Source organism: Lepus europaeus, chromosome 4 (genome assembly GCF_033115175.1).
Source record: "Lepus europaeus isolate LE1 chromosome 4, mLepTim1.pri, whole genome shotgun sequence".
Lineage (NCBI taxonomy): Eukaryota > Metazoa > Chordata > Mammalia > Lagomorpha > Leporidae > Lepus > Lepus europaeus.
Window position 1 is genome coordinate 74,269,866 of NC_084830.1, and position 18,526 is coordinate 74,288,391.

At 37.7% G+C, this 18,526-nt stretch overlaps 1 protein-coding gene across 1 annotated transcript in view; it reads right to left on the bottom strand.

Moving 5' to 3' along the window:
- Positions 1-18,526, bottom strand: part of C4H8orf34 (chromosome 4 C8orf34 homolog) — a 607,786-nt gene that overhangs the window by 112,831 nt on the left and 476,429 nt on the right. The window contains exon 13 of the mRNA XM_062189877.1: positions 2,593-2,652. Within this exon, the coding sequence (XP_062045861.1) occupies positions 2,593-2,652 (60 nt within the window). The remainder of the gene's footprint in view (positions 1-2,592; positions 2,653-18,526) is intronic.

Genomic DNA, 18,526 nt, shown 5'->3' on the forward strand with positions numbered 1-18,526 from the left:
TACCTCTCAGAGAAAGCTCTGAGCAGCAGGGCACGCGATGATTTCTTCCTGCCTTGTCATGTCATGATGGTAGTTCACAGCTTCTTTCCTCTTGTCCCAGAGTCTTTGTTGTTTTTTCAGTTGTTTGCAAAAAATTTCCATCAGTCATGTCCCTGGAAACATAGTCCTCCCTTTGTTCTTTTCATATCCGAGAACAGCTGAAGTTAGTGTGGCTATACTATACCTTATCTCTCTCTTTTTAATTTTATTTTCATCATTAGCAATGCAGAGAGGCAGACAGGCAGATAGATAGATCTCCTATCTGATGGTCACTCCCCAAATGCCTGAAACAGCCACATTTAGGCTAGCCTGGAGTCCGGATTGCAGAACTCAATCCAGGTCTCCCACATGAGTGGGATTGACTCAAGTGCTTGAGCCATCATCTGCTACCTCCAGGAGTGCACATTAGCAGGAAGCGGGAATTAGGAGTAGAGCTAGGACTCCAACTAAGGCACTCCAATATGAAACATGGGCATCCCAAAAGGAGTCTTAACTACTACACCAAATATCTAACCTCTCCTATATCCTTGCTCCATAGCCAACTACTTTTCCTTATTAACTCCTGAAATCCTTTATGTATTAGCCTTAAACATTATTTCTTCAGGGCCCTTTGAATGGTAGGCAAGGTAGAATTAACTTCCTGCATGTACTTATGTCACCCTACTGCCTCTATAACAGTAATCATGAGTATTTTATGTAAATAATTATTCATTATGTGTTTTCTATACAACATAGTAGGTTCTGTAATGACAAGAAGTATGAAAGGCCGGCGCCACGGCTCACTAGGCTAATCCTCCACCTGCAGCACCGGTACCCCAGGTTCTAGTCCCGGTTGGGGTGCCAGATTCTGTCCTGGTTGTTCCTCTTCTAGTCCAGCTCTCTGCTGTGGCCCGGGAAGGCAGTGGAGGATGGCTCAAGTGCTTGGGCCCTGCACCCGCATGGGAGACCAGGAGGAAGCACCTGGCTCCTGGCTTCGGATCTGCACAGCGCACCAGCCATAGTGGCCATTTGGGGGTGAACCAATGGAAGGATGACCTTTCTGTCTCTCTCTCTCTCTCTCTCTCTCTCTCACTGTCTAACTCTGCCTGTCAAAAAAAAAGAAGCAGCATGATGGATATCATATCACCCATGATACTGACATATGCTATTCTCTTACATACTACCTACTCCATTTTAGGCCTTCATTAACAATGGGTTACTGATTTATTTCTTTAGAGCTCTTAAATTGAGTAGCAGTCTATTGATGCGTCACACAAAGAACATTTAAGCTTATAGTGACTTATTATATGGAAGAGTACAAATATTGTCTGTGATTCGAAGTAATAGAATATAGAACCAGAAAGAAGGCAGTTATAAAAGTTAATATTTAGGACTAAAATAAAAGACTAATTTATTTTAAATATTTAAACCATTTTTAATAACTTAAGCAACACATCCTTACTATTGAAATATTGTAGATAAACAGAGATCTAAGTATATTACATAGAGACAATTACTGATGATACTTTTTGTAACCATCCAGTCTTCTGAAAGTATAACCTTACTATTGTATATGTGTCTGTGCATTATACATTACAAAAATGAGTTACATTTAGTATTTTGTCTGTGACTTGTTTTTATGAGAAATTCCAAGCCAGATATACATCTCTACAATTAATATCAGAATATATATATATATTTATAGATGTATATCTCATTATATTCTTTCCATAATGAATTCACAGATTTTTGTTATTTAATTGCTATATTTTTAATCAGTCTTTTGTTGGTAAGCAGACTATTCCCAATTTTTACATGCATGCTACATTTTTCATACTATTGTGATAGCTATATGGTGTTGCACTGTAGAAATTATCACTTTAGGTGATTTTCTAATATAGAATTATTGGGTCAATGGATAACTAGAACAGAACAAAATTGAATGAACAACCAACCCAGTGATACGGTTAACTGCCATTACAAAAGGTGTTCAAGTTGTTAATGTAGAGTCTGCATGTTCATTGGGTAGGAATTTTGAAGGGATGAGGCCAGCATCAGATCAAAAGAGTAGAAAACAGTTCTAAAGTTCTTTTAAGTGTTGATATTCTGTGAGTCTATGAGTGCTATGAACAAACTGTACATCAGTCCTTCTTTCTGTTTTTTTTTTTTAACCTTGTTTGACCAATTCATACAGTAGCCATATGATCATGGATGTGAAATGACTGAGATGCTGTAACTCCAGGAGATATTTAATGGTGTCATAAACTCCATGGTATGCACAGTGGGGGAATATGTTGTAGCTCAGATAGTCTAGATGTTAATTTCCTTTTATGGAGAAGGAGTTTAAAATTCCCATTCCATCACCTAGACATGAGAGGATATAGATTAAATGAGGACCCTGAGACCTTTAGATTATGAAAGGGAAAAGAAGAAATGTTATGCACGGTCCTTGATGGAAATCTTTTCCTATTAAGTCATGAAGAGTATGTATTTAGAAATCTCTGAAATTTTAGTAGCTGTAGATAGTACCCATGATTACATTGCATTAGCAGTAAGTGCCCTGAGCAAACATACCAGAGTAGATCAGGGTAGGACAAGAAGAGCATGGAACACAAAGAAGAAGATCAGCAGAACCTGCACAACAAAAGAAAAAGAGATAATATGCTGCACCATGACCAAAATTTCAAAATCTTTCAAAAAAATTCCCTAGGGAGTTAGCAAATTTCTTATGAAAATTAATTGGCTAATATAATTTTATGCTTTTATTATATAAATTATAAAATTTTATTACATATGGTGAACTGCAAATACATGTATAACTTTATGTATAACTGCAAATACATGTATAACTTTAATGGTGTATATAGTCTCATTCCACAGTTCAATCACTTTCAAAGTAAGTGTTTGTTAACCTTTAAAAAACATCTAGGGCAAAATGCCCTCCCTGGGTAGTGTTCTAGATGCACACAGAAGGTGGAAATCCCCCTTCACTAAATTGCAGTCATAATCCTGGTGCTTAACATGGATTAGGTGGGAAGGCAAAGCTCTATGGGTTGCTACCCTAGCCTTGTATATTCATCACACATATGTGTTACACACTATAGGATTTCTAAATTAGTCCTACGATCATGATGTTATGAGATTTCTAAAAGGTACTGCATACACACACACATATACCATTTTTAATGCCTGGTACATAGCATTACATGCTAAAAATAATTCCTCTGAATATAGCCCTGAGGCAGAAGAGTGGAATGTGAGGCTATCTCTGAAGAAAGGGAAAAGTAGTTCCTAGTGGAACAAGGGGACACACCACTGTTAGGGTTCTGGAGCAGCAAGGAACAAAGCAAAACATAAAACAGCGTAAAGCATGTGAAACAAGGAAATAATGTGAGATACAATTCCATGCACTTTGAAAAGAAAGGAAAGATAAAATTCAGATTTTTCAAAGCATATCTTGGATCACTACCTTTATGAGGGGCAAATATACATAGTCCACAAACAAATGACTCGCTGGTCAAAGAAATTTGGGAAGCATAGTATATCTGATTTTTGGAGGACCAAAATACATAGCAGTGTTTTAAAAGCTCATAAAAGTAAATTCCCATTTAAAAGTAAGAAAATCATTTAACTTGATATCCATCAAAGATATTTGAATATATATTCTTTTTTTGAATTTTTTAAATTTTTATTAAAAATGTTTAAGAGATATATAAAAATGTACATAATTATAGGATACTGTGTGGTATTCTGTTTCATGTATATATTTTGTAATATCCAATCAGGATAAATATATTCATCTTTTCAAATATTTTACATTTATTAATAGTGAAAGTATTGAAAATCATATTTTCCAGGTTTTTGAAAAACAGAAATATACAGCATATTAATATTACCTGTAGTCACTCTACTGCCCAATAGAAAACCAAGACTTTTTACATCTATCTAGCTTTACTTCCTACCTGTCAATCAACCGCCCTCCCCAGTGTTTGGTAACCACAATTACATTTTTAAGTTCCATGACATCACCTATTTTTTTAGAATCCACATATGAGTGAGATCATTGGATATTTTTCTTTCTGTGCTTGACTTATTTCACTTAGTATAATGACTTTCACTTCCATCTATGTTGTTGGAAATGATGTGATTTCGTCCTTCTGATAGTTGAGTAATATTGCCTTGTGTATTATTGGCACATTTTCTTCATTAATTCATCAGTACATAGATACTTAAGTTGTTCCCGTTTCTTGACTATTTTGAGTAGTGCTGTAATAAACATGGACATGCAGCTGAACTTTGACAGATCAATTTCATTTCCTTTGTGTCTATACCCAGAAGAGGGATGGCCAAATCATATGGTAGTTCCATTTTTAGTTTTTGAGAAACCTCTATCCTGTTTTCCACAGTGGCTGTTTGAACTTATATTCCCACTAACTGTGTGAATGTATTCCCATTTTTCCACATCTTTACCAACACTGTTTATCTTTTGTATTTTCGGTAATATCCAACCTTACTAGAGTGAGGTGATATCTCATTGTGGTTTTGATTTGCATTTCCCTGATGATTAGTGATGTTGAGCATCTCTTCATGTACCTGCTGGCTACCTGTATGTCTTTCTTCAAAAAAAAAAAGTGAACAGTTTATTAAGAATTAAATGAGTGTATGGAATATGATACAGTACACGTAAGACAATTGTAAGTAAGATGGGTATAATAGTACTACTTGCATGATATATTAAATTTTATGTCAAAAAACATCACAAGACAAAAAAAAAGGAATTCCATCATTATAAAGTATTTCATGCAAAGTACTTAAAAAAAAAAAAAAACCAACCACCCAACACAAAGCTATCTGAATTACTGCCATGCCAGCATAGTAACCACAATATAATCATTCATGGAAAAACAACACACAGATTAAGCAATGGACTAGATGAAATAATACAGTTTGTAATATTGTAAACTCATGGACTAGAATAATGTTACATGACAGGAAGTTCCAAACTCACAGGGTGCATAAGATGGGCTAACCATTGGGAAATACGTAAATACAAACGCCAATAAGTCACTTGGTATCTTCTAATTTTAAAACCTGAACACCTAGAGAACTTAAAATATTTATATAAAATTTGGCATAATCCATTTGTGTGTCAAGATATAGCTTCATGGCCGGCGTCATGGCTTAACAGGCTAATCCTCCGCCTTGTGGTGCCGGCATACCGGGTTCTAGTCCTGGTCGGGGCACCGGAGTCTATTCCGGTTGCTCCTCTTCCAGGCCAGCTCTCTGGTATGGCCTGGGAAGGCAGTGGAGGATGGCCCAAGTCCTTGGGCCCTGCACCCGCATGGGAGACCAGGATAAGCACCTGTCTCCTGGCTTTGGATCAGCGCAGTGCGCCTACCGCAGCGGCCATTGGAGGGTGAACCAATGGCAAAAAGGAAGACCTTTCTCTCTGTCTCTCTCTCTCTCTCACTATCCACTCTGCCTGTCCAAAAAAAAAAAAAAAAAAAAAAAGATATAACTTCATGATTGTATCTGCAATTATTAGAGAGCTGTATGAAAGTACTTCAAAGTACTTTTAAGAGTTCATGATTTGAACTTTTAACTAATGACCACAATTTACACCATAGAAATAACTCTAGGTATGCATTTATTTTTATTAACCATTATTCACTATGGGAAACATGATCTTCTAGCACTTTATATACAAGTTACTGCAAAGCACCAGTTAATTTAGAGGCTAAATGAAATATGAAACAAAGCTGAACTGGTTGAAAGGGGAGAACTTCCTCTTTTGCAAAGACTTAAGTGGGTAAAAACCTTTCCTTGACTTCTGACAGAGCTAGAGTCAAAAAAGCAAATATTCTGTCAAGCTATAATGCATGTCTCTGTACAATATGCTTGAGCAGAATTCATGGAATAGTCAGGAATGGTGTTTTAAGAGATTAGCACCTCCTTCCACAGCTGCCAAACTGGTCTTCACAAGGTGCACAAAACTGGAAGTGTATTTTCAAGAGGCATAATGTCATGGTGAGACAACTAAGGACTAGGAAGTGCCTTTGATACTGCAACCGCCCATTCAGGAGGCCAGGAGACAACAAAGACATCTATTAGATATTTTATGGTTCCGGCCGGCGCCTTGGCTCACTAAGCTAACCCTTCGCCTGCGGCGCCGGCACCCTGGGTTCTAGTCCCAGTCAGGGCACCGGATTCTGTCCAGATTGCTCTCTTCCAGTCCAGCTCTCTGCTGTGGCCGGGGAAGGCAGTGGAGGATGGCCCAAGTGCTTGGGCCCTGCACCCGCATGGGAGACCAGGAGGAAGCACCAGGCTCCTGGCTTTGGATCGGCGCAGTGCGCCAGCCATAGCGGCCATTTAGGGGGTGAACCAATGGAAGGAAGACCTTTCTCTTCTTCTCTCACTGTCTAACTCTGCCTGTCAAAAAAAAAAAAAAAGATATTTTATGGTTCTGACTCCACCCAGGATGTGTAGATTGGTTACAGATACAACAGTAAGACAAAAAAAAAAAAAAAAAAAGAATAGGGAAAAAATATTTAGAATAAAAAAACTACCCATCCCCATTTGCTATTTTTTTTTCTTTTAGACTTCAGTTAATTAAAACAGAGTGGGAAATTATCCAGAATTGCCCTTCCTATCTCTGAAATTTCACTTCCTATTTACAGTTCATGAAAACAACATAATTGCCCATAAGCAAGATTTAGCTTTGCTAAAAATAGGAGCGATTGCTTTAATTTTCAGAGAATGACATTAGAAAATTTTCCAATGCAAGATCCAGAGTTTGAGACCAGTAAAGAACCTTCTGTAGTAATCAGAATCAATCATAGTTAGAGCTCTTTGGAATGTATGTCTTAGAAATACAAAGACATCACAAATTAGAAACTCCAGAGTATTTACAAAGTAAGTTCTTAAAAAAAGTTATTGACTTGAGACAAATGTTTCCATCAGCAAATTAAATCTGATAAATCAGTGTTACTCAAAAACTCAACTCTGGAATCAAACGTAGAGATCCCTCAATCATAACAATGCCAGATTAAGAACAGATGAGCAGTATGTACAACTGTAAACTGTGTGCAGCTCTAAAGCAGTAGATTTATATTACAAACCAATGTAAACAAATACTGGGCTAGTGCAAAAGCTCTTATTTACAGTTTCACAAATGAAATTGTATTCAGTATAAATTCTGTGCTTTAAAGAACTAAGTACTATATTAATAAGATGAGTTCTGTTGAGGCCATGACAGTTTTTGCTAAAATCAATGCATAATCCATAAAAGAGTCAAGTTAACTCTGCTTATAATTTAGTACAGACAAACCTAGTTTAACCTAGAATGGCATCTGTTAAAGTGTTAAAAGACAGGAACTATTTAGAAATCACTGTACATTATTAAAGCTCTGTCAACTCAGAATGTTAAACTATTTTCACACTTTTTAGCCTGCTGCCACAGGCCTGTGGACAAGGTAACTTTTACAGCAAAGAAGTAGCACTTACAGGCCACCGGCTCTCTTGATGATTTTAGGTTCAGTAGCATTCGTTGTGTGTCTTCTGTTGAGAAATGTCTGTTTAAAATCTACTGCCCAACTTTTAATTGGATTGTTTGGTTTTTGGCTATTAACTTGTTTATGTTTCTTATATATTCTGGAATTTAACTTCCGGCTAGACACAAAGCTTGAAAATATTTTCTGGCATTCTATAGATTGTCTTTTCACACTGCTGACTGCTTTTCTTCCACGCAAAAACTCTGTACTTGATGAAATCCCATTTGCCTAGTTTTGCTTTTATTTCTTGTGAATGTGAGACCTAATCCAAAATATTTTTACTCATTTCAAGTCCTTAAGAGTTTTCTCCATGTTTTCTTCGAATACTTTCAAATTATCAGGTCTCACAATTAGGTCTTCAGTCATTTTTTTAATTGATTTTTGTACATGGTGAGAAATAGGGGTCAGATTTGAGTATATCTAGTTTTCCAAGCACCATTTATTAAAAGACTATTCTTTTCAGATGCACACTCTTTGCACCCCTGTCAAAGATCTGTAAGCTGTAGATGTGCTTACCTCCATGATTTTCATTCTGTTCAATTGGTCTGTGGATCTGTTTTCAATGCCTAACCATGCTGTTTTAATTACTGTCATTTTCTAATATAATTTACAACCAGGTAGGATAATGCCTTATGCTTTGTTCTTTCTGCTCAAGATTTCTTTGGCCATTGGAATCTTTTGTGGTATCATACACATTTTACTAGCATTTTTCTGGTTCTGTGAAAAATATAATAGGGATTCTGATAGGGATAGCATTGAAACTCTAAATCATTTTGAGTAATATATATGTTTTAACGATATTGATCCTTCCAATACATGAACACACAATGTCCTTCTATTTCTTTGTGTCATCTTCAATTTATTTCATCAATCATTTATAGTTTTCATTATAGATATCTTTTATCCCATTGATTACATTTATTATCTGGGGCCAGCACTGTGGCATAGTAGGTAAAGCTACTACCTGCAGTGCCGGCATTCTATATGGGCGTCAGTTCTAGTCCCAGTTGCTCCATTGGCAATCCAGCTCTCTGATATGGCATTAGAAAGTAGTAGAAGATAGTCCAAGTCCTTGGGCTCCTGCATACACATAGGAGACCAGAAGAAGCTCCTGGCTCTTGGCTTCAGGTTGGCACAGTTCCCACCATTATGGCCATCTGGGGAGTGAACCAGTGGATGGAAAACCTCTCTCTTTCTCTCTTTCTCTCTCTCTCTCTCTCTCTCTCCCTCTCTCTCTCTCTCTCTGCCTCTCTTTAACTCTGCCTTTTAAATAAATAAATAACTCTTAAAAATTCATTCTCACACATTCTTAGGAGGATTTATTTATTTATGTGAAAGAGAGAACTACAGAGACAGAAGGAGGGAGAGAGATCATCCATCTACTGATTCACTCCCCAAATGACCACAACAGCCAGGTCTGGTCAAGGCCAAAACCATAATCTAGAAGCTGCATCTTGGTCTCCCACATGGGTGGCAGGAGCCCAAGTATTTAGGCCATCTTCCATGCCTTCTCAGGCAAATAAGGACACTGGGTAGAAAGTGGAGTAGCCAGGACTTAATTTGGCACTTGAATATAAGATGCCAACATGGAAAGTAATGGCTTAACCAGCTGCATCACACTGCCAGCCACTGTTCCATGTTATTTTATTTTGTATTATTGTAAATATCAGAAATGAGATTGATATTTTGATTGTTTTCAAATGATTCACTATTTGTGTTTACAATGCTACTGATTTTGTACATTGTATCCCACAACTTCGCTGAATTTTTTTTTTTTTTAATTTTATTTATTTACTTGAGCGGTAGAGTTGTAGACAGTGAGAGGGAGAGAAAGAGAGAAGTCTTCCATCCACCATTCACTCCCCAAATGGTTGCAATGGCCAGAACTGAGCCAATCCAAAGCCAGGAGCCAGGAGATTCTTCTAGGTCTCCCACATGGGTGCAGGGCCCAAGGAGTCGGCCATCTCCTACTGCTTTCCCAGGCCACAGGTGAGAGCTGGATTGGAAGAGAAGCAGCCAGGAATAGAACGGGCACCCATATAGGATGCAGATGCACAGCGCTGGCCGCTTCTTTATTGTTATAATAGCTTTTTGGTAGAGTCTCTGGGGTTTTCTATGAATAAGACCATGTCATCTGCAAAAAGTGACAATTTGACTTCCTCTGTTACAATCTGGATGCCTTTTATTTCTTTCTTTTGCCTAATTGCTTTGCTAGGATTTCAATGCCTTGCTGAATAAAAGTGCTGAAAGTTGACATCTTTGTCTGGTTGAAAATCTTAGAGACCAAACCTTCAATATATTGTTAGCTCTCATTTTTCTTAAACATTTGTTTATTTATTTGAAAGAGTTACAGAGAATGAGGTGGTGGTGGGAGGGATATATAGACAGAGAGAAACAGAGAGAGAAATCTTCCATCTGCTGGTTCACTCCCCAAGTGGCTGCAACAGCCAGGCCTGAGCTAAGCTGAATCCAAGAGCTGGGAGCTTCATGTTGGTCTCCCATGTAGGTGGCAGGGACCCAAGCACTTGGACCACCTTCTGCTGCTTTTCCAGGCTATTAACAGGGAACTGTATCAAAAGTAGAATAGCCAGAACATGTACTGTGTCAATACGGGATGCCAGTGTCCCAGGTGGTCACTTAAACTCACTCTATTACATAATATCAGCCCCAACTGTTGGTTTTTAATTTATTTAATTTATTATGCTGAAGTATGTTCCATCCATACATAATTTGGCATGATTTTTTTAAACCATGAATGATTGTTGAATTTTATCAAAAACCTTTTCTATATCTATTGAGATGATCTTTTGATTTTTTTGTCCTTCATTCTGATTAAGTGAAGTGTTGTGCTTATTGATTTGCATATATTGAACCATCCTCGAATTGTCGGGATGAATTCCAATTGATTATAGTGAATGATCTTTTCAGTGTGCTGTTAGATTCTATTTGCAAGCATTTTGTTAAGCATTTTGCATTTAGGCTCATCAAGGACACTGGCCTGAAGCTTTCTTTTTATGTTACTCCCTGTTCTGGTTTGGTAGTAAGACAATGCTGGCTTCAATGGAATGAATTTTAATTGATTCCATCCCGTTCTCTTTTTTTGTAGTAATTTAAGAAGAATTGTTGTTGATTTTTCATTTAAAATTTGATAGAAATCAGAAATGAAGCTATCTGGTCCTGGGCTTTTCTTGGATGGAAGATTTTTTATTTCTGATTCAAACGTGCTAATCATTATTAGTTTGTTTATGTATTGTATTTCCTCACGATTCAATTATGGTAAGGTATATTTATTCAAGAGTGTGTCCATCTCTTCTAGGTGGCTAGATTTGTTACATATATTGGTTCATAGTAATCTCTAATAATCATTTGTTTTTCTGTGGTATCGGTCTTAATGTTTCCATTTTCATCTCTGTTTCTATGTATTTGAATCCTCTCACACTCTTTTCTTGATAAGTCTAGTGAGGGTTTATCAGTTATGGTTATCATTTCAAATAACTAGCTCTTAATTATATTTCATTGACTTTTTGGTATTATTTGGTCTCAATGCCATTTATCTTTGTTCCAGGTTTTAGTATTTCTTTCCTTCCACCAATTTTGACTTTGATTTGTTCTTGTTTTTCATCATTCTTTGAGGTACAATGATAAGTTATTTATTAGAGAACTGTCTGATTTTATTGATGCAAGAATCGATTTCTATAGACTTCCCTGTTGGTACTGCTTTTGTATATCCCATAGATATTGGAATGTTGAGTTTCCATTTTCATTCATTTCAAAACCTTTAAAAATTACTCCTTTAAAAAAGATTTATTTATTGATTTTAATGAATTATGTGTAGGGATGTACAGACATAGAGAGAGCTCTTCTATCAGCTAATTCACTACTCCAAGTGTCTGCAATGGCCAGGGCTGAACCAGACCAAAGCCAGGAGCCAGGAACTTCATGCTGGTTTCCCATATGGATGACAGCCATCCAAGCACTTGGTCTATTTTCCACTGTTGCTACCAGGCCATTAGCAGGAAGCTGGTTTGGAAGTGGAGCAGCCAGGACACAACCTGGTACCCATATGGGATGTGGCATCACAGGCAGTGGCTTAATATACTGTACCACAACATGAGCCCTTAAATTTCCTCCTTGCTGTCTTCCTTGATCCATGGATTGTTCAGGAGTAAGTTGTTTAATTTCTATGTATTTGTGAACATTTTAAAGTTTTTCTTGTTATTGATTTCTAGTTTTATTACATTGTGGCCGGGAAACATACTAACTATGATTTATAGTTTTAAAATTTTTTGAGATCTGTTTTGTGACCTATCGTATGATACATCATGAAAAATGCTGTTGAGAAGAATGTGCATTCTGAAGCTGTGAGATGGAAAGTTCTATTGATCTTCATTAGGTCCATTTGCTCTAGGATGGAACCTTTGTTGATGTTCTATCTATATGATTTGTTCATTTATGAAAGTGTAGTGTCACCTACTAATACAGAAATGGAGTCTACGTGTTTTAGGTGTATTAATACTAGCATTGGGACCAGTGTTGTGGTGTAGTGGGTAAGACCACAGCCTGTGATGCCAGCATTCCATATGAATTCCACTGATTCATGTCCTGGCTGCTACACTACCTATCTAACTCCCTGCCCACATGCTCGGGCCCCTGAATTCAAGTGGGAAGCCAGAGGAAGCTCCTGACCCAGCCTTGGCCATTTGGGGAGTGAACCAATGGAGAGAGATCTCTTTTGCCCTCTCTTGGTCCCTCCTCTCTCCCTGTTATTCTGATTTTCAAGTAAATAATTTAAGCCTTTAAAAATTGCTTCATGTATTTGGGTGCCCTAATATTGGATGCATATTTAAGTTATTACCTCTTGCTGAACTGAGCCCTTCATCATTACATAATGATCTTCCTGTTCTCTTTATACTGCTTTTGAATTAAAATATTTTTTTCTGATAGAGGCTAGACTACTCCTGCTTTCCTTTGGGTTACATTTACTTGGAAAACTTTGTCCCATCCTTTCACTTTCAGTGACTGTGTCATTAGAAGTGTGTCCTTAGTCTTATAGTTAAGTCCCGTTTCTTAAGCCATTCTGTCACTCTAAGTCTTCTAATTGGAGAATTTATTCCATTGACATTTAAAGCAGTTATTGATGACAAAGTCTTAATACTGTCATTTTGATACTTGTTTTCTACTTTAATTTAGAGAACTTCTCTCCCTCTTATAGTCTTCATCTGTAGCTACATGATTTTCTCTAGTGATTTTCTACATGATTTTCTCTTATCAATACTGTGATTCCTTGCTTATTATTTTTTTAAATCTGACATAGATTCTTGGTTTCTGATTACTATGAGGCTTACAAAAAACTTCTTTTGGCTCTAAAAAGCTATCTTAAAATAATAAAAGCATAATATTGATTATAAAGATAGGAAAATGGACAAGTGAGAAACAAAGATATAAGAAATCTTAACTCTACTTTTATGTTCCATTCCTTCTCATGTTTTGAATTTTTGTTGTTATATTTGACCTCTTTCAATATTGCCTGTTTATTCAGGTTTAATCTAATGAGTATAATTATTTTATTCTTTATGAGAAATATAGAACTTGATAACATACCATATTTATGTAATTAACGCTTTCTGAATTTATATAGTTACTCTTACCTACAAATTTTGTACCTTCTGATATTTTCTTCTTACTTGTTCACATCTATTTAACTTTGAAGAACTCCATTTAATATTTCTTATAACACAAGTCTGTGATAGCCATAAATACTTCAGCTTTTGTTTTCATGGGAATGTCTCTCCCTATTATCTGATGGATAACTTTGTTGGATATCATATTCTTGACTAGCAAATTGTTTACCTTCAAAAGTGTAGAAGTCTCATGTCATTCCCTCCTGACCTCTAACTTTCCTGATGAGAAGTTTGTAGACCCCTTCCTGTGTTATTTGCTTCTTTTGAAGCTTTGATAATCTTCTATTTTATCTTTAACCTTGGAGAGCATGCTTGTAATATGTCTTAGGGTAACTTGGTTGAGTTGAATCTGACCAGTGACCTTTTAACTCCCTGTGCCATGATATTAGTCTTTTTCTTGAGAGTTGGGGATTTTTTTTTATCATTATCTCTGACTATGCTTTATACCTCTTTGGCATTCTCAAGTCTCTCTTGAATCCCAACAACTTAAATATATACTCCTTTCATGTTATATTTCCTATAACTTCCTTATTCCTCCTTTTCCCCTCAAATTGCATATTTTTAGATAGCCTGTCTGTGAGCTCATGGATTCTTTCTTCTGTTTGTTGTATTCTGATATTGATGCTTCCTATCATATTTTTAATTTCACTAGGTGGACTTTTCAGTTGAAGGATTTATACTTAATTTTATTTAATTAGAACCATCTGTCTACCAGGTTTTCTGTTAGAATCATATCTCTGTTTTCTCTTTAATTTCACTGAATTTCCTCAAAGTAGCTACTTTAATTTTCATTTGAACATTCAGAAATTTAATTCCCAGATGTTTTAGATGTTTGGTTTCCAACTCCTTATTTTTCTTTTTAGGTGAGGTCTTGGTTCTTAGAAGTTCTTTTTGCTTGTTGCTATACTATGTCATCTGTGCATTAAAAGATCAGTTATATTAATCTGGACTCATTTGCGGCTGTCATTCTAGAAATTCTAAACACTCTGATTATTTTAATTTCTCTGAGCCTATGAATATTTCTGTTATTTCAACGCTAGATAACACCCTAAGTCATGGTTTGTCCCAGGTCTGCTGTTGATATATTTTAATGCTTCAATTTTACAATACTACCCAAACTCAATTTTGTCCCAAACCTGCAGTTGATATGTTGCTCACTATGAACAGGGGTATTACCTAAAAATAGGTAGTCAATCACTACAAGCTTCTCCTTGGGTCTGTGGTAGGCTCAGAATCCTTGCCCTATATCCATAAATGCCGCAATACCAGATCCCATCCAGAGCTCTCAGCATACCCAGAGCAGTGCATCCTGGGTATAGGAACAACGCTGACCGTGCTGTGATCTCTCCTCTGCTGAGGGGCTCACTTCCCAGTGCCACACTTTTCCGTCATTGGTAATATTGTCTGAGATATGAGACTGCTCAGACGGAACTACAGAACTCTGCTGCGTGCGGAATCTAGTCCAGAGGCTCTGTCTTCCTGCACTGCCTTGTGACAGAGACATTCAGGATCAGCTAAGTGCTGGGTGTGATCAGCCTGGCAGAGTCCTAAAATGTCCTTGTGATTTCTTGCTGTCTACATGAGGTTATAGTAGAGGTGATGGAGGCACCCCTCAGCTACTCATGCAAGTCTTAAGTGGAACTCATCAGAGTCTCAGTCATCAAGCCTTGTTTTCGCTTGATGGCTCATCCTAACCCCACAAGAGGAAGATAGTGAAATGCTCCCAAACAAGTCTTTCTCACCAGGGTGCATGCAGGTTTCTGCCTGATACTGGGACAAGGCCAGAGCCTTTGTCCAAAGGCACTTGCCTCAGGACAGAGACCATTAGTTTCTACCCAGATGGGCTTTACCAGCCGAACACTGAGTCCCAAAGATACAGTTCCTTATCTGCTCATGGTTAAAGGAGAATGATAAAGGTAGCCCTCTGGGCACCCAAACTGGCCCCAGGTTGGTCACATGTGATTCGTACAGTCACAGCACCCTACAAAGTACCAGGCGTATCTGCCAAGTTCACTGGAGGCCAGCAGTGACACATAGCAAATGAAGTCCAAACCCCTAGAGTGCTGGCTCTGACAGAGTCCAGGCAAGCATAGAGTCTGCATCTTTGAGCACAACCCCAGGGCTAACGGCCTTTTGGATTTACCAGCTGCTTGGTCTCAGTGAGATAAGCTCAGCTCTGAGATCTGAGATGCAGTCATAAGCTTCTCCTACCTCTCTGCATGATGGGAGTTTCACTTTTTGCCCTGCATTTGGGGTTAGAATGGCTGAGGCCTCCTAGTGGTGAAAGCTCCAAATATTCACTCCATAGTGGCCAGGGCAGCAGTGCTCAGTCTGATTTTTTTTTTTTTTTTTTTACAGTGTCATTGGGTTTCAGGTCCCTCTCCCTCTCCCTCTCTTTATCCCTCTCTCAAATAAGAGGCATCTCTCTAGGGGCACCAGACAACTCTTTGCTTCTTGCTTTCTTCATTCAGACTTTCTGATGAACAAGGTAAGGTGCTGTGGTCTCTCACTTGGCTTCCATAGCACTTACAAAAGTGACCTGGTGTCCACATTGGTGTCTCTGTGGGGAGGTGGGTGTCAAGACCTCTTACTCGATCACTATCTTGGTTCTACCACCAGAAATACTAGGTCCTGGCCGGCGCCGCGGCTCACTAGGCTAATCCTCCGCCTTGCGGCGCCGGCACACCGGGTTCTAGTCCCGGTCGGGGCACCGATCCTGTCCCGGTTGCCCCTCTTCCAGGCCAGTTCTCTGCTGTGGCTAGGGAGTGCAGTGGAGGATGGCCCAAGTCCTTGGGCCCTGCACCCCATGGGAGACCAGGAGAAGCACCTGGCTCCTGCCATCGGAACAGCGCGGTGCACCGGCCGCAGTGCGCTACCGCGGCGACCATAGGAGGGTGAACCAACGGCAAAAGGAAGACCTTTCTCTCTGTCTCTCTCTCTCTCTCACTGTCCACTCTGCCTGTCAAAAAAAAAAAAAAAGAAAGAAAGAAATACTAGGTCCTAATTCTAACCCTAACTCATAATAGATTTTCATATAACACTCTTCTTTTTTGTTTTTAATTTATAGAACATCTGTCAATAAGTGTTTCTTCAACTGGAGTAATGTTTAGGTGTTGCCTCAAATAATTTAGCAGAAAGATAAAAGAGACAAGGAGCTTGTATTCAGGTAGAACTGAGTTTAAGGTTTGAATCCACATTTTCCTATATATGTGATCTTTAGAAATTTAGCATATTTTAACATATGCTAAACACAATTATTCGGCTGCAACAGAATTTCTGACTTGGTGGATCTATGATGGGTCTAAGGAAATTGTGTTTCTTATAAATTTCCAAGAGATACTGTTGCTGATGCTGCTATTTGAGTACTAGACTTTGAATAACACTGCTGCATCCCAAAGTATGGCTATGTGCAAAATACCTTTGGAAGTATCATTAATTTGTGGCATTTAATGCTCTCAATATTTAAATTTAGAAGAATCGGAACTATGAAAAGCATTTGGATTGCAGGTAGAGATTATATATGGAAGGCACATGTTAGATAATGTAGAAGTTGGTATATTTTTAGAAATCTTACACATGGAGGCTTTGTAATAAAAAAATTATACATGTATGTTTGAATGATATTTACCACCCCAAAATATTAAAGATTTGGCAAAAAGGCAGAAGAATTAATACTCTATTTTAGTGGTTCTCAAGTTCTAAAATTCATCAGACTCACCTGCAGGACTCTTTAAAACACAGCTTGCTTGGAACACACACTGTGGTACAGAAGGTTAAGATACTGCTTGGGACACCTGTCTCCTTCCTTAGAGTGCCTGGTTCAAGTCATGGCTCCTCTTCTCCAACCTAGCTTCCTGCTAATGTGTACCAGGGTAGGCATCAGCTGATGGCTCAAATACTTGAGATTCTGCCACCAAGTAGGAACACCAGATCAAGTTCCTAGCATCTGGCTTCAGTGTAGGCCAGCTCCAGGTGTTGCTGGTATTTGGGAGTGAACCAGTGGATAGAATCACTCCCTCCCCTTCAAGGAAGTCTTTGGAAAATAAAATACAATTATTGGGCTGCAACAGAATTTCTGTTGGTGGATCTATGATGGGTGTAAGGAAATTGTGTTTCTTATAAATTTCCAAGAGATACTGTTGCTGATGCTGTTATTTGAGGACTAGACGTTGCATATCACTGCTGCATGGACTTCAGGCTGAAGGGTACAATCAGCAGTGAGCTCACGAACTTGGAGACAAAGGAGTAACCAAGTGTATGGTAACCAAAATGAGATGGAGGTGTAGGTTCCATGAGACTGAAAGGATTTTAAGAGTAAGAAATTTGGGACAAATTATAGTAATCCAAAATGATAGCATTAGATGCTGTTTCACATTCAAAATGAAAAAAAAAAAAATAGAGACACCAACTAATCAGTCTATTTGGATTATATTAGAAGTACTGTCAAGATGTGATGTGGTACCAGACTTTAAGTTTCTATAATGGAAAATGCTATTAATACAAATGTTTGAGAATTAAAAAGTCTAATGATCGTGTGTTACTAGACATGATAGTTATCTTAATGAGAAAGCCCCAGAGGCCAAAAGGGTTAAATACTTGTAAAATCCTACAGGTGCTTTCAAAAATACTGTGAAGTAAGCAAGTGCCTCTTGTTGGTTGATGAGTTTATAATTTTAAACATGGCGACTTAAAGTCTTTTGTCATCCATAGTTATATATGATGTGCTGCTCATAAAACTAAAGCGTTGTTGGTTCTGTGTTTAACTGTCCTCCTATAGGTTCCTATGGACTTTTTCCAGCCACTTGTATTGTATTCAGTACTTTAGGATGGCTCTGTAAACAGATGAAGCCAATAATGTATTAACAGTACCAACTGAGAGAAAGTATGGTTAACTGAGGTTACTAAAAATAAAAAGCAATTCCAATCAATTGGCAATCTACAAAAAGAGTTAAAGATTTTAAAAGCTATTATTAAAATTGCTATATTGGTCTAGTATGTTATGTTATATGTGTGTACATATTGTATGTCCACATGGGGAAATTTTATTAAGAGTTTTATTTTAAATGGCTTATAGATAAGATTGTCCATAAATTTAAGCTGCTAAAATCAATCAAAGATACATTTTAATTTGTGTGACCTGAATCTGTGTATCATATGTTTTAAACGTGTTGGTAGAAAGAAACTAAAAACATTTTAGATGGTTGTGCTTAAGTTTACTGGCTAAACAAACTACACCATGTTAGATATTTAAGAGGTGTTTTCAAATGCATGATTCTT